The sequence below is a fragment of the Chaetodon auriga genome, chromosome 8 (assembly GCF_051107435.1).
Source record: "Chaetodon auriga isolate fChaAug3 chromosome 8, fChaAug3.hap1, whole genome shotgun sequence".
Lineage (NCBI taxonomy): Eukaryota > Metazoa > Chordata > Actinopteri > Chaetodontiformes > Chaetodontidae > Chaetodon > Chaetodon auriga.
The window spans coordinates 26,871,115-26,884,141 of NC_135081.1; the positions used below are offsets into that span (position 1 = coordinate 26,871,115).

The 13,027-nt window shown below is 44.8% G+C and overlaps 1 protein-coding gene across 2 annotated transcripts in view; it reads left to right on the forward strand.

Moving 5' to 3' along the window:
- The window catches only part of bbs9 (Bardet-Biedl syndrome 9), a 126,101-nt gene that overhangs the window by 342 nt on the left and 112,732 nt on the right, over window positions 1-13,027 (forward strand). For both annotated transcript variants that reach the window (XM_076737114.1, XM_076737115.1), the window contains exons 2-6: window positions 1,627-1,745; window positions 1,924-2,074; window positions 5,135-5,199; window positions 5,314-5,427; window positions 9,847-10,021. In XM_076737114.1, the coding sequence (XP_076593229.1) occupies window positions 1,634-1,745; window positions 1,924-2,074; window positions 5,135-5,199; window positions 5,314-5,427; window positions 9,847-10,021 (617 nt within the window). In that variant the 5' untranslated portion in view covers window positions 1,627-1,633. The remainder of the gene's footprint in view (window positions 1-1,626; window positions 1,746-1,923; window positions 2,075-5,134; window positions 5,200-5,313; window positions 5,428-9,846; window positions 10,022-13,027) is intronic.

The window sequence follows — 13,027 nt, forward strand, 5'->3', positions numbered from 1 at the left end:
GCTCCTGGAGCCATGTTTGGTTAATTTGCTTGATTTTATTATTTTTTTGTTGCTCAGTGATAGAGAACTTACTTACCATAACATGAATCCTCCTGGATATAAAACAATAAACCCACAGGTGTGTGGTTATGAGCTTTTAAAGTTGAAGCTACGCAAAGCTGAATCCCATCCGTCGACAATGACCATTAGCCAACCTGTTCATTTCTTTTCCTCTTCCTCGAGTGTTGTACTGAAACTGCACTGAAGCTTTTGACTAGGAAAACTAAACACTGTTAACACTGTGGGGTATTGTACATTTTTTAAGAGTACAAAATTAGATAAAAGGTCAATTTTCTCTCTGAATGATTTCTGAAATTCACCAGGATCTCAACTGAAACTCATTTCCATCCAACTGAATGTGATAACATACATCACTGCCCTCCATCACAGGCAGTGTCAGTGCTTGTTATCAAGAGGGCACATGGATACAGAGAGCAAGGACAGCCTTAGATGCCAGAGTGGAAATATTTTCAGAGAGCATTAAAAGAGGCAAATTTTACAGCTAATTGATTGAAACTGGATTGGATAAGTTGCAAAAAAAAAAAAAAAGAAATGCAACAGGTTGTGCTGAGGAAAGTCAACGAAGAGAGGGTGAAGAGGGCAGGGATTTGCACCATCATGGCCTCCCTGCTGTCAACAGCAAAAGAATTAATGCTGCTGCATGTAGTGCTGCGACTAACACGGTGTCATCAGAGGAAAGGTCTTTGTTGCTGCAAGTACACCAAACATTTGTTTGATGCTTTTTATTGTGCAGTGATTTTCAGATAATCTCCACACTTCCCTCCTGTCCTGCTTCCCTCAAAGCCCTTAAAACATTTGTCTTTTCTGAAATATCTTGGGAGCAGAAGGTGAAATGTTCCTTTAACGCCGCTCCCCCTGTGTGACAGCGTGCTGTACATGGGAGGGATTCCCTCTCTGGATTAGCTGCCCGTTCCACCTGCTCAGCACTTAGCAAGTAGAAAAGCTGCTTGCCCCCCCTCCTCACTCCCCCTCAGTGCTTGCACTCTGAATCCTGGGGTCATGTGACTCGTCTTCTGGTCTGTCATTGGCTGCAGGTGTCAGTGTGGCGCACAGAGCGTGGAGTGGACAGTGGTCTAAGCTGTCAAAGTGCCAGTGGTCAAACTGATTATCCAGTGCTTCTGCAGTGACACGAAGGTTGAGGGTTTGATTCTCTGCCAGCAGGATGAGTCTGAGTAACAGAAGAGAGGAATAATGTTCACTCCCTCCTTAAAACCTACTGCTCTGGTCCCCCAGAGCAAGGCATGTAACCGCCCAGCTGCTCTACTGGAGCTGCTGGGATATAATCCTCTGTGCAAAAAAAAAAAAAGTTCATTTATGGTTGTTTTTCTTAAATAAATTGATCTTGTCCTTTTTTATATATATATCCACTCTTCCATTGTCTGTGCGTCTTAATTCTTCTGCCGGTCGACAGTTTATTTATGATTTATTACATTATGAAGTCAGAGAATTATATTTCATTGAAAAATGACACCACAAATTACAGAGAAGCAGATCAGCAGGACGTCTGCGTGTGTCATGTTCACAGCATATGAGCTCTAACCCTTTCCCTCTTTTGTGTCCAACTAGAGGCAGCATGTCTCTCTTCAAGGCCCGTGATTGGTGGTCGGCAGCCCTTGGCGAGGGAGAGGAGTTTGACCAGGGATGCCTTTGTGTTGGAGATGTGGACAACAGTGGCACCGGACAGGGTCAGTGTCCACCACCTCACAGTGTACAGACTGCCAGAGTGACAGATTTTTATGTTTAAGCGATAAGAATAACATAACACTGTTTAGCCCTCGAGCTAGCAGTGCCAGCAGCGCTCAGAATGAATCCAGTGACAGCTGTCATCCACAACTCTCCCCCTCTGTAATTCTAACTGTGCAGACAAGGTGGTGGTGGGCAGCTACATGGGGATGCTGCGAATATTCTCCCCGCATGCCAGTAAGTCCAGCGAGGGAGTTCCGGTGGAAGCCCAGCTTCTGGAAGTCCAGCTTCACAACGCCATCATCCAGGTGGAAGTGGGCAAGTTTGTCTCGTAAGTAGGCGTCACAAACCTGGGACAAAACCACAGAGGTGTTAAAACAGATTTGTACTGCAGCCATGATGGATGTGACATTTAATTTGATTAATAGACACAGTTAAAGAGGCTAAATTTCAGCATCAGAGCGTTTCACTCTAATTCAGTTTTTCTGAGTTCAGCTAGATGAAAATGGGTGTTAGTATTTAGGCACTAATGGGTCCAGTGTTGGTTGTACTGTTGGTCCCACTCCTGATAAACCAAGTCACCACAGATCTGTGCTCTGACACCAGGATCATTGATGCTGTTTCTAATCTCTCTCTGCCCCCCCTCCTCCCTCTAGCCCTCTTGGCTGCCTTCCTGTGTGCGAGGCCTTCACCTGTGTTACTGTTTTGTAGGTCAAATTGGCATTAGCCGAATGTCCCTGGATAGAAAGCAATCTTAAATCACTGTCTCACGAATGCAGAGCTCCACCTTATTGTCTCAGGACAAATAGCAGATTCTGCTCTTCTAAAGAACGAAAGGCACAAAGACAGCAAAGTAAATGTAAAGCTTGTACCATTTGAGGGATGCAATAATACATTTAACTTTTTCCAGTTCATTTTCACTTAATTGATTAATCATTTAAAGTACAAAAGTCAGAAAATAAAGAACAAATGCCAATCACACATTCCTGGTGCCTACTCTTCAAATTGCTTGTTTTGTCCTTAATATTTTAATAAGATAGAAAACAGAGAAAAGCAACAAAAACTGACAAGTTTTTTATGATCCTGCTTGGTAAATTAGTAATCAAAAACATGTTAAACTGGCTTGTTGTTGGTGAGCAGGTCAGAGGTCGCTGCTGGGGAGGACACAGAGGTGTTGATGGATATTTTGGCCTGCTGTTGGAGTTTAACCATTGGACTGTAGATTACAGGACAGCTACTCTGTGCAGTCTGGCCACCCAGTCATATCTCTGTTTGTGTTACGAACGCTGCCTGGGAACAAGTCACAGATCTTTCTTTAACTCCGTGTCGTGACCTTCTGTGAATTATAAGCATTCACAGTATAGCTTGTAATATAGCCTCACTTTAAACTGCAAGGCAGAAACGCCCGTTCATAACTCATCACACTGCTTTTTCATTCATAGAGGAACCGTCCCTGCTCTTACTTACCACTACATTAACATGTCTTTTTTTCTCCCATGTGATGCATGCTAACCAAAAACCACCCCGTCAGGACTTTCTCTCCGTGGTCATGATTTACCGCCATCTATCAGCCACCCAGCGGCACAAACATAGTTGTACTTATAGTGTCAGGCTAACCGCTGAGTTGCTAGCATAGCTGTTGGAACCCCAGAGCCCTTCCTTGTGTTGTTATTGCTGCTGCATAATTGGATCTTCAGAGCTGACCCGCTCAGAGTCAAGGTCAAGTGATATGTGCAAATCCCCCCAGTAAAAAAAAGATTTGTTTTGGAGCGGAGATGATTAAGTGACCCATAACAGCCAAAACTATTTGGATGTGGAGAAAGAGGCAGGATGGCTGGGGGAAAGGAATGATGTGGGATAACAGGGTAGTGGTCGTATATTAGGGAGTGGACAGTTTAACCACTTTATACTTGGCTAAACAGGAACGCGAAGAACCTCGTGACTTTTTGTAAAACTCATTTTTGTAACGTCTTTAACCGACGTGAGCCGTAAAGCATCATTCAAAGCGCAGGTCACTGTCAGAAGAGTGGAAGTACTGACCTTCACAGTGTTTGTGCCTTGTTGTAGCTTGTAGGCAAAAAGAGAATTAAAGGTTCACATGAAATGTTTTCGCATTCCTCAGTGAACAGCATTAAACTGTATGTTTGAACCAGATGAGCTCCAAAGCACCAGAACACAACAGCTTCAGCACATTCAACCCAACAGGTGTGTCCAGGCCAAGCACGGTTCACTGCCTGGAGAGTGGAACTACCAACCCTGTTAGCCATGTACAGTTTTTAGTTTCCATTACCTTTTAATGATTATGTGTGCAAAGACTGTGTGCACTGCTGTTGTTTGCTGTGGTGACAAAGTGTGCACTCAGTTCTTCAAACCAGTCTGAATTATAATGTAAACATGGTATAAACGCCCCCTCCTATCTATTCAACTGCTCACGGCATTGAACTCCTAACCCTGGCAGCCTTGCGTCAGCCATTGATCTGAACGCTCTGCCTCCCATCGCCTCGCTGTGGGTGCACAGGAACCTTCCAGAAAGCGAGGTTTCTGGGAACAGCACTGGTGGTTTGCCTCGAAGGCTTCCCACATCATCATGCTGGAAGCAGTGCCCGGCTAAATCAGTCCGTTTGGAAGACGTCGTGTTTAGTTACCTGCGGTTTTTGGCCCAGCATTCTTCAGAGACTGGTGGGCATTTTGGAAGCCGGCCTCGACAGAGAAGCACGTTGTAAATATTGTCAGGGCAGACCGAGGTGGGCAGATGGTGAAAGGTTTTGTTTCAGCACTGACTTGAGTGGTTTTCCAAGCAAGAAAGAAAACTTGTGGGATCCAGTTTTCTCCTCCCTTGTTGTTCTTCTCTCAACAAACATTACAACAGCGGTTCAAAATTTGTAAGACAGCATTTGTTCTGGGTCCAAAAAGTTGACAGATTCCTTCTTTGTGGGTTTGTGGTAAAGAAAATAAGTGAAAATCTAGGATCAGCATCACTGAGACCATCAGCTACACCTCAGCCCTGACCAGTGTTTAAAAAAACCCACCAGCTGTTACAGTAATTATTTTGGAAGTTAAAATATGAATGGATACCACCCTTGAGAACATGGGTTCAACCACAGCGGCAGGAAGCATCTGCCCTGCTGAGCACGGCTGAACAATGTGCAAAAAAAGATTCGCATTATTTTGACAGATATTGCGAAATGATTTTAGTGGGAATGGGAATTTTTGCATTTCATTTTCACCAAACAAAAATATAAAAATGCTGATTTTTTTTTTCTTTTTTTTTTGCTGCGGTTTGTACCAAACAGCATGTTCACTGATGTCCGCTGGGACGCTGCTGTGCTGCTGTCCGTGATGATTCTGAGTGAGGCTGTGTGATGACTGTCATGTGTTGTTCTCTTCACAGGTGTTCAGAGCTTCTTCATCTTGCCGTTCTTCACCCCAGGAAGTTGTCAGTCTACTCTGTTTCAGGTAACACTCGTGCACACAAACTGTTCTTCCCGTCTCCTCCCACTTTGAACAATTGTTTTTAATCAGTCGTGTTTAGTGTTATAGACTCGTTCTGTGTGATCCGTGTGTGTGCAGGCACTGCTGGGAACGTGGAGCACGGGGACCAGTACCAGCTGAAGCTGGTTTATGAACACAATCTGCAGAGAACAGCCTGCAACATGACCTATGGCACCTTTGGAGGGGTTACAGGTATGATGGACATTTTAAGTGCTTTATTTGGCTGCATGTTGCAGCTGAGAAGAAAGAGCTTTTTTTTCTTTTTGCCCCTTTCATACCCAATAATATCACCTGTCACCACTGAACCTGCTTGTCTGTGGAAGGTGTTTTGTGAGTGTTGCACAACTTTCCCAGTTTTTTGTTGCCCCTCTGTCCCAACTTGTTTGAATGTTGACTGTGTACCTTAAATTGAACATTGAACATATTGTCTTTTGTACCCTTTTCAATTGAGCACATGCATGTGCTTGTACGTCTATCTTTGTAAGAACAAATCTGAGTTGTAGTTTCTGGGAGGGATGATATTTTTGCAGAGCACAGTTTGGCTGGTCCTCACTTCAAAGCCCTGTTTGAGGTTTAAGGCTTGGTTTTAGGGTTAGAGAGTTAGCTTCAGGTTTGGTTTAGGCTAAATGCTTGTGTTTGGCATTTAGTTGTAATGCTTAAGGTTAAGGTTAGGGACCAGGGAGGGCGTTATGTCAGTGAGAGTCCTCACAAGTATACAAGTACAGACATTCGTGTGTGTGTGTGAGTGAACATCTGTGCATGTGTCTTGGCAAAAGTGGTAACTGGCAGCACTGGACAAATACATAAAACTATAAAAGTCTCTAAGAGGAGCGAAGGATGGAAAGAGAGAGAGAGAGAGAGGTCACACAGCAGCTCTCTCTCCAGTCGACTGAGCTTTTGGAAAAACCAAGTAGGGGAAAGCCCTTGAGTAGTCAGCATCCAAGAAAAACACAGACGCACACACACGGGGAACCCCCTTTAAAGCAGAGAAAATGGCATTTCCAAATAAAGGCTGTATTGTCAAGGTGTGTGTGTGTGTGTGTGTGTGTGTGTGTGTGTGAGGAGAGAAATTGCCAGACTCTGTGGCCTGGCATGACGGACCCTTCATTCACTCCATGTTTACAGAGTGTGTGTGTGTGTGTGTGTGTGTGTGTGTGTGTTTGATTGATAGAAAGAACAGCGCGGGCTCATTAAAACCAATACCTTGGCCTGAGCTGAGTGCACGTGCTGAGAACACACACACACACACACACACACACACACACGCACACACACACACCGTGAACCTGTGTGTTTCCACGTGCTGTTTTCTGGTAACGCCACACTGTGCAGCAGGTTGTGGAGATGCCACACGAGCTCTCACGCAAACACTCCAACACACCACACATATGCATTCCTAGTTGCTGACACACGGAGACACACACACGCAGACACACACATGCATACACACTTACACATTTGCTTAAACACCTTGCACATTCGCCCATAAACCCGCACACTTAAACCCACGATATGTTCTCATCTCTGGACAAACATGTTTGTCTCCTCTCAGCTCTCTCCTCCTGCTCTTCCCTGTTGGCACCACTAGATGGCAGTGCAAGCCATGGAATTGCAGTTACTAAGCTGAATGAATGGGATCCGTATCACCAGTCGAGAGGAAATTCCCTTTCTACCCACCTCTCAGGGGGAGGTCAGGGTTCAGCTACAGAGCAACCTCTGGTAGCGGTTCAGTGTCTACCTCAAGGCACAGAACAGAACAAAAATCCCAACATTTCAGATGCTTACAGTGTTTTCTTAACTTACATTTGATATTTCAGCTCACTCCCTTGGACATGGAGAGACTGTCCTTTTTATTGTAGTTGACCAGACCAAAAAGCAGCATCATGCTAACAAGATAAATAACTGACAAAGTAGAAATTAAGTCATAATTGCAGAAAAAAGAGAAATATAAAACAGCTGAAATCAGGAACTAAACCACCTTTTTCCTATGAAGGGCTTTATATACTTTTATAACATCCCTCATGTAACACACTGCTGACCTGTGTGATGACTGCTTCTGTTTGGCGAGGCATGCTTGTGATGATGATGATGATGATGATGATGATGGTCTTCTTTGAGTCAGTTCATACACACTTTATCTGACATCATAGATGCAGGAGAGGCTGCTTCATTTGTCTCGTCCTTGTCGAGGTTGTTCGGGATAACGAGTGTTTGAGTCGCCGTGCGAGCGTTCTTGTCTGTTTCACACAGTTTACACCAAAATGAGCGCATCTCACGGTTGATTGGCTGGTGGAGCACATGCACACACACTCATAATGATTCGCAGACACATGCAAAAGCGCACGTTCATGTACAAACAAATACAGAAATATATATATACATCCACAGAGAAACACACACACACACACACACACATACACACAGGCCAGACCAGACAAGTGTGTGTGTGTGTGTGTGTGTGTGTGTGTGTGTGTGTGTGTGTGTGTGTGTGTGTGTAGGTCAGTCTATAATAGCAGCTATTTAGCAGTGCTGTAGGCGCTGTAATAGCAGCTCTGTACTAATACTGCTCTAATAGCTGGGCTGCCTTTTGGTTTGGGTCACATTCAGGCCACACACACACACACACACACACACACACACACTCTCATTCTGCACGGACTCGCCTTTTCAAACTTTGGTCAGATGCATACAGATATACGTACATAATCACACACAGACACATGAACATACACTTGTGCACAAAACGAATTGGCGCACACACTCGCTGCTTGGACACACACATTCACACGTACCGACACACTCTCTCTGTCTCACACACACACACACATACACTCCGTCACAGGGAGGCGAGGCTCTGCCCACTGCAGCTTGCGGCCAGCCTCTGTGCTTTGTTGGCTGCTCCGTGTGCTTGTTCAACATGTCTTATTAATGACACTAATACAGGCCCGTTTCCTGCGCTGTGTCTGAGCTGCGGCGCGCTCATACAGAGCTCTTTGACACGTTATACCTGGGCGTGGGCGTGTGAACTTACACGTGCACGGTTGCTATTATGGCACAGCCTGGCCCTCATTTTCAGTGCGTAGCACTTTTCTGATTATTGATGATACAGCGCCGTGTCAGCCTGTCTGAGCGCGTGTTGTTTTGACCCCGGTGCTGCTGTTCAGGGCGGGAAACGAGCACCAGACACCCGACGAATCGGCGAAGTGTCTGTCTGGGAGGAGGGTCCGCTCCTCAGGCATCCTGCTGATTTTGGATTCCTGACAAGATAAAGCATGTTTATTCAGAATATTCAAAAATCTGATGATAATGCGTTTCGAATAGGTTTTAACAAAAGTACCTGGTGCAGTACACAAAACGTATACACACACACACGCACACTCATGCCTGAATGCAAATCAACCCATATGCAGACACACACACTCTGCTGCAACACATGCTGTCAGTTCATTACCAAACATTGTGTTATGCACACTTCAGGGCGTGTCTGCGGTGTGAGAGACCTTGTCCTTCAGCTTGTTAACGGCCACCCTGAACTCCGCTCATCACTCACACACACACACACACACGTGTTTACACAGAATAGGTGTGTAGGAGTGTGCGGCTTTTCTGTCTAAATCCTTGGTGATAGATGCAGAGTGTGTGTTGCGCTGTAGGTGGCTGTCTCCCTGACCTCTAGTTGATGGCAGTGTGAGTTTTAATAGCGCGTTGAGGCCTAATTATAGTTCTCTGGTCACACAGCCCCACTGCTTTATGGCTGTGTGTGTTGCTGAGTGTTTGTGTGTGTGTTAGGTCCTAAATCAGGCCTTTCCTAACAAACACACACTCTTGTACGCGCTCATACCCAGAGCCAGGTGTGTGTGTGTGTGTGTGTGGAGGTGTTAATGGAGATATCAGATTCAGCCAGAGGGAGAAACACACCTCGCAGCGCAACACGACATCACGGCTGAAATGAAACAGAAGCCATGAACGTCGTTCAGGATCGTTGGAGCTTATATTTAAAGAGTCTGAAGTCGGAGCTGTTATTAAACGGAGCATGTAGCTCCAGAAACACTGACATTTTGGCCAGATTACGTGTTCTTCGCTGCCAAAGGTCTCAGTATGCTTAAAATAAGAGCGAGTGGTCGGACATGCAGTCTGAAGGCCAAAGTGAACAGACCTGTTCCAAATAATAAAAGCTATAAAATTAGATGTAAATGATGGTGATAACAGAGCAGACTGTCAGACAGTCTGTCCTCGAAGGCCACAGGTGAGGCCCCGCCTGCCTGTCTGAAGTCAACGTGATTGTTGGATGATTATATCAAAGACCAACCCAGACTCTAACTTTTCGAGCTGCAGTTTAAGATGGTTTTTTAATTGCTGGCTGGTCAGTCAGTTGTTGCCTGCATCTCTTAAAAATGCAGTTATGTGCTCCAGCTGACAAACGTGCTTTGATGCCTTTTGCTTTAAAACAAATTGGATGTTCCAGTAACAAACCACTTCATCCCTCCAAGATGGAAATCCCACATCGTCCATAATATGTTCAGAAATACCAACAGTGTGTGAGTGCTTCCCAGTGATTCTTTATGGGATAAGACTGACTGAGGTTTCTTCTTCATGCCCCCCCCCCGTCAGGTCACCACTCCCTGTGTATTCAGTCCATGGACGGGATGCTGATGTTCTTCGAGCAGGACAGCTACTCCTTCGGCAGGTTCCTCCCTGGGTTCCTGCTGCCCGGCCCGCTGGTCTACAACCCCAGAACAGACAGCTTCCTCACCGTTTCCTCTGCACGCCAGCTGGAGAGCTACAAGTAGGCTGTTTAATAAACCTCCCTCATGTTCTTTCAGTAACACCAAAAACCTGTCACGCTCACTCCACCAAGGTCTTTAAATTATGGGATACATAGTAAGTGAACTGCATTAATTGAGGAGAGGTTGATGTGTTTGTTTAAAATGCAGGAAAACACTAACATTTTATTCCAAAATGACTTACTTTTGCTGAATTATAGCTGAAGTGTCCACCACTTTGCCAGTGTTAGTCTGTTGGCTGCAGCAGCTGTGAAGTTATCTGAGGTTACCTGGTGTCATCCATCGTCTTCGCCGTCAGCTGTCCATGGTTAGCGCTGAGCAGTGCTTCACCGTCTTAAAGGCATCTGCTCTCACTGCAGAACTCGCCTGGATGGACCGAAACACACACACACACGCACACACAGTTTGGTTGGAAAGTACCTCACTTTAATGTAGGCGCACGCACGCTTCCCATTTCCCTCCGGCTGAGGCATCGTGGAGAGCTTTCAGAAATCTGTGTGGGTGTTCAGCTTGTGTGTGTGTCGTTTTCCCTCCCAGCTGTTTGTTATCTGGATGCACCCCCCCCCCCCCCCCCCCCAACACCACCACCACCTCTATCAAGAGAGTGGAGACACTGACTCTCAGTTTCATGAAATGATTTCTATTTTTTATGGACTGAATTTTGAATCTATCTCAGGTGGTTGATCAGGTCGTAGGGTTGGTTGTTCGGTCCTTGGCTCCTCTTGTCTACTTGGGCTTGAGCAAGACACCGAGCCCCGAAGATCACTTTTTGTGTCTGAACGAAAGCCGGGATCTGCTGTTCAAACACATTATAAATCGACGTGGAACTGATGGGTTGATGGCCCGTTAGATTAGATTATTACAATTAGAAGTTGTCAGTATCTTAAATCAATAATGATGAGCGCTGGAAGAGGAAGCTTAACGTGGCTCTGAGTTACTGTGAGGTCTCTTTTAGACTTAATGGACACATTTCTGATTATTCATTCAGTCGTTAAATGTTCTGTTTACGTTGGATTCGGATGGTGTGAAGTCTTTCTGTGCCTCAGATTATCTCTAGACTCTCCTTCAGATATGTCTTACAACGCTCTCAAAGGGTCGGTACATTCTCACTTCCAGCCTGTGGTGTCCAACCATGCACACTCACATCTTCAGAGGGATCTGGAGGGGAGAATATACAGCCGGGCGCTTATGTTTTGCGGCTTTACTGTTATATATATTCCGTATCAGATGACGGGGTCAGGGCTTCGCTGGCTGTTATACATTTAATATCAGATGACTGGTCAAACTGTTCTGCCGGGCTCAGTTTATTTAGCCTGTTGGACCGTCTCCTGCCCTGATGAATGAGAGCTTGATGTGTGTGTGCGTGTGTGCGCGCGTGTGTGTGTTGGCGTCAGCTTTGCTTTAGATTTTAGTTTGTGTTTATCCATGACACCGAGAGAGCATATGCATGTAGTGTGTGTTTGTATAAGTTATAAGTTGTGTGCACGCCGTGTGTGTGTGTGTGTGTGTGTGTGTGTGTGTGTGTGTGTGTGTGTACGATGTATATGTTGAAGGTAAATGAGTGTGTTTGTTTGTGGAGTTTTTCAAAGAGATCCTCTTTCATATAAATGAGAACAGTGTTTCCTCAAACTCAGTGTCCTACACTCTGCATGATGACTGATACCAACGAGACACACACACTCACACTCACACACACGCACACGCACACACACTCCTGCACACGCAGAGCCAGGCCCTACACAAACCTTGCCCACGTGTGTGAGAGAGCACACTATGTTCACCGCAAACACTTTTAAATGTCAAAAAAAAAAATTCCCCAGTGCCAGTGGTGTGTGTGCGCAACTTGTTCTCCTTCCTCATATGTTAGGCATGCGGGGGAATAATCAGATTTTTGTGGTTTTTCAATTTTTCTCTCATACACACGGTGCTTTGTATGATTTCTACCCCTTTTCATAATACTCAAATCGACTGGTGGATGGAAGTGAACGCACAGCCACACACACACGTTCATGTAGAGTTTTAATTAATTCATGCTGCTCACACCCCATCGTTAATAAGACATCTAAGTGAAGGGTGCAATAGAATTATCAAAATAAAGTGAATAATGCAGTTATTTTATGGTGTTGTTTTAGTATTATTCGGCTGAATTTAATCCATTCGCTCATGCAGGAGTCGGCCTGTCGATCCATCCAGTGTTGCTTTAAAAGCTTCAAGCCACTGACATATTTAATATATTTTTTAGTCCATTTTCTGCCCCAGGAAATGGTCACGGTGTGATGAAAAGGTTTCTTTGCTGGCAGTCATCCATAAAGCAGCTCGTTAGCCTGCTCGCCGTTTCTCATAGAAGCTCTGGCTACTGTACGGATGAGTTCAAAGCTGTAAATCATGAGCCGTGCTGAGAAAAAATCAAAGTTTACAACACTTCATTTACTGTTTTATACACAGCGCTACGAGGCATTAGCATCACTTTTAAGGTCACATATGGTTATCAGATTAATCTTATAAAACTGAGATGTTGGAGCAATGCGATGGGCAGAGACAATTTCTTCCTCTATACAAAAAATCGATAGATAGAAAATAAACAAAGGGATGGAATTAAGAATTTCAGATTTTGAGTTAGCATTAAGAAATAAGGATAGAAAACAAGACACAGCGTCCACAGCCAGACATCAGATGCTAACACGCTTCTAATGACAACGCTAACATGCTTAATTTCCACATCCACCATCTTAATTTAATGTTAGCATGCTAACGTTTGCTTTGCAGCACTAAACGCAAAGTACAGCTGAGGCTGATGGGAATGTTTTACAAGTTTTTGGTCAACCGGTATTGGACAAATGATTATTTTGACCTGATGGACAAAATGATTACAATTCACCCTGAGGGAGAAGTTAACGTCCATCCAATAGATGTCCAGACATTTCACTGTAGGCCAAAAATGTCAACCTGCTGGTGGAACGAGAGTCTAAGTCAGATGATCACAAAGGTCTTTTGGATTCTTCCTCTGT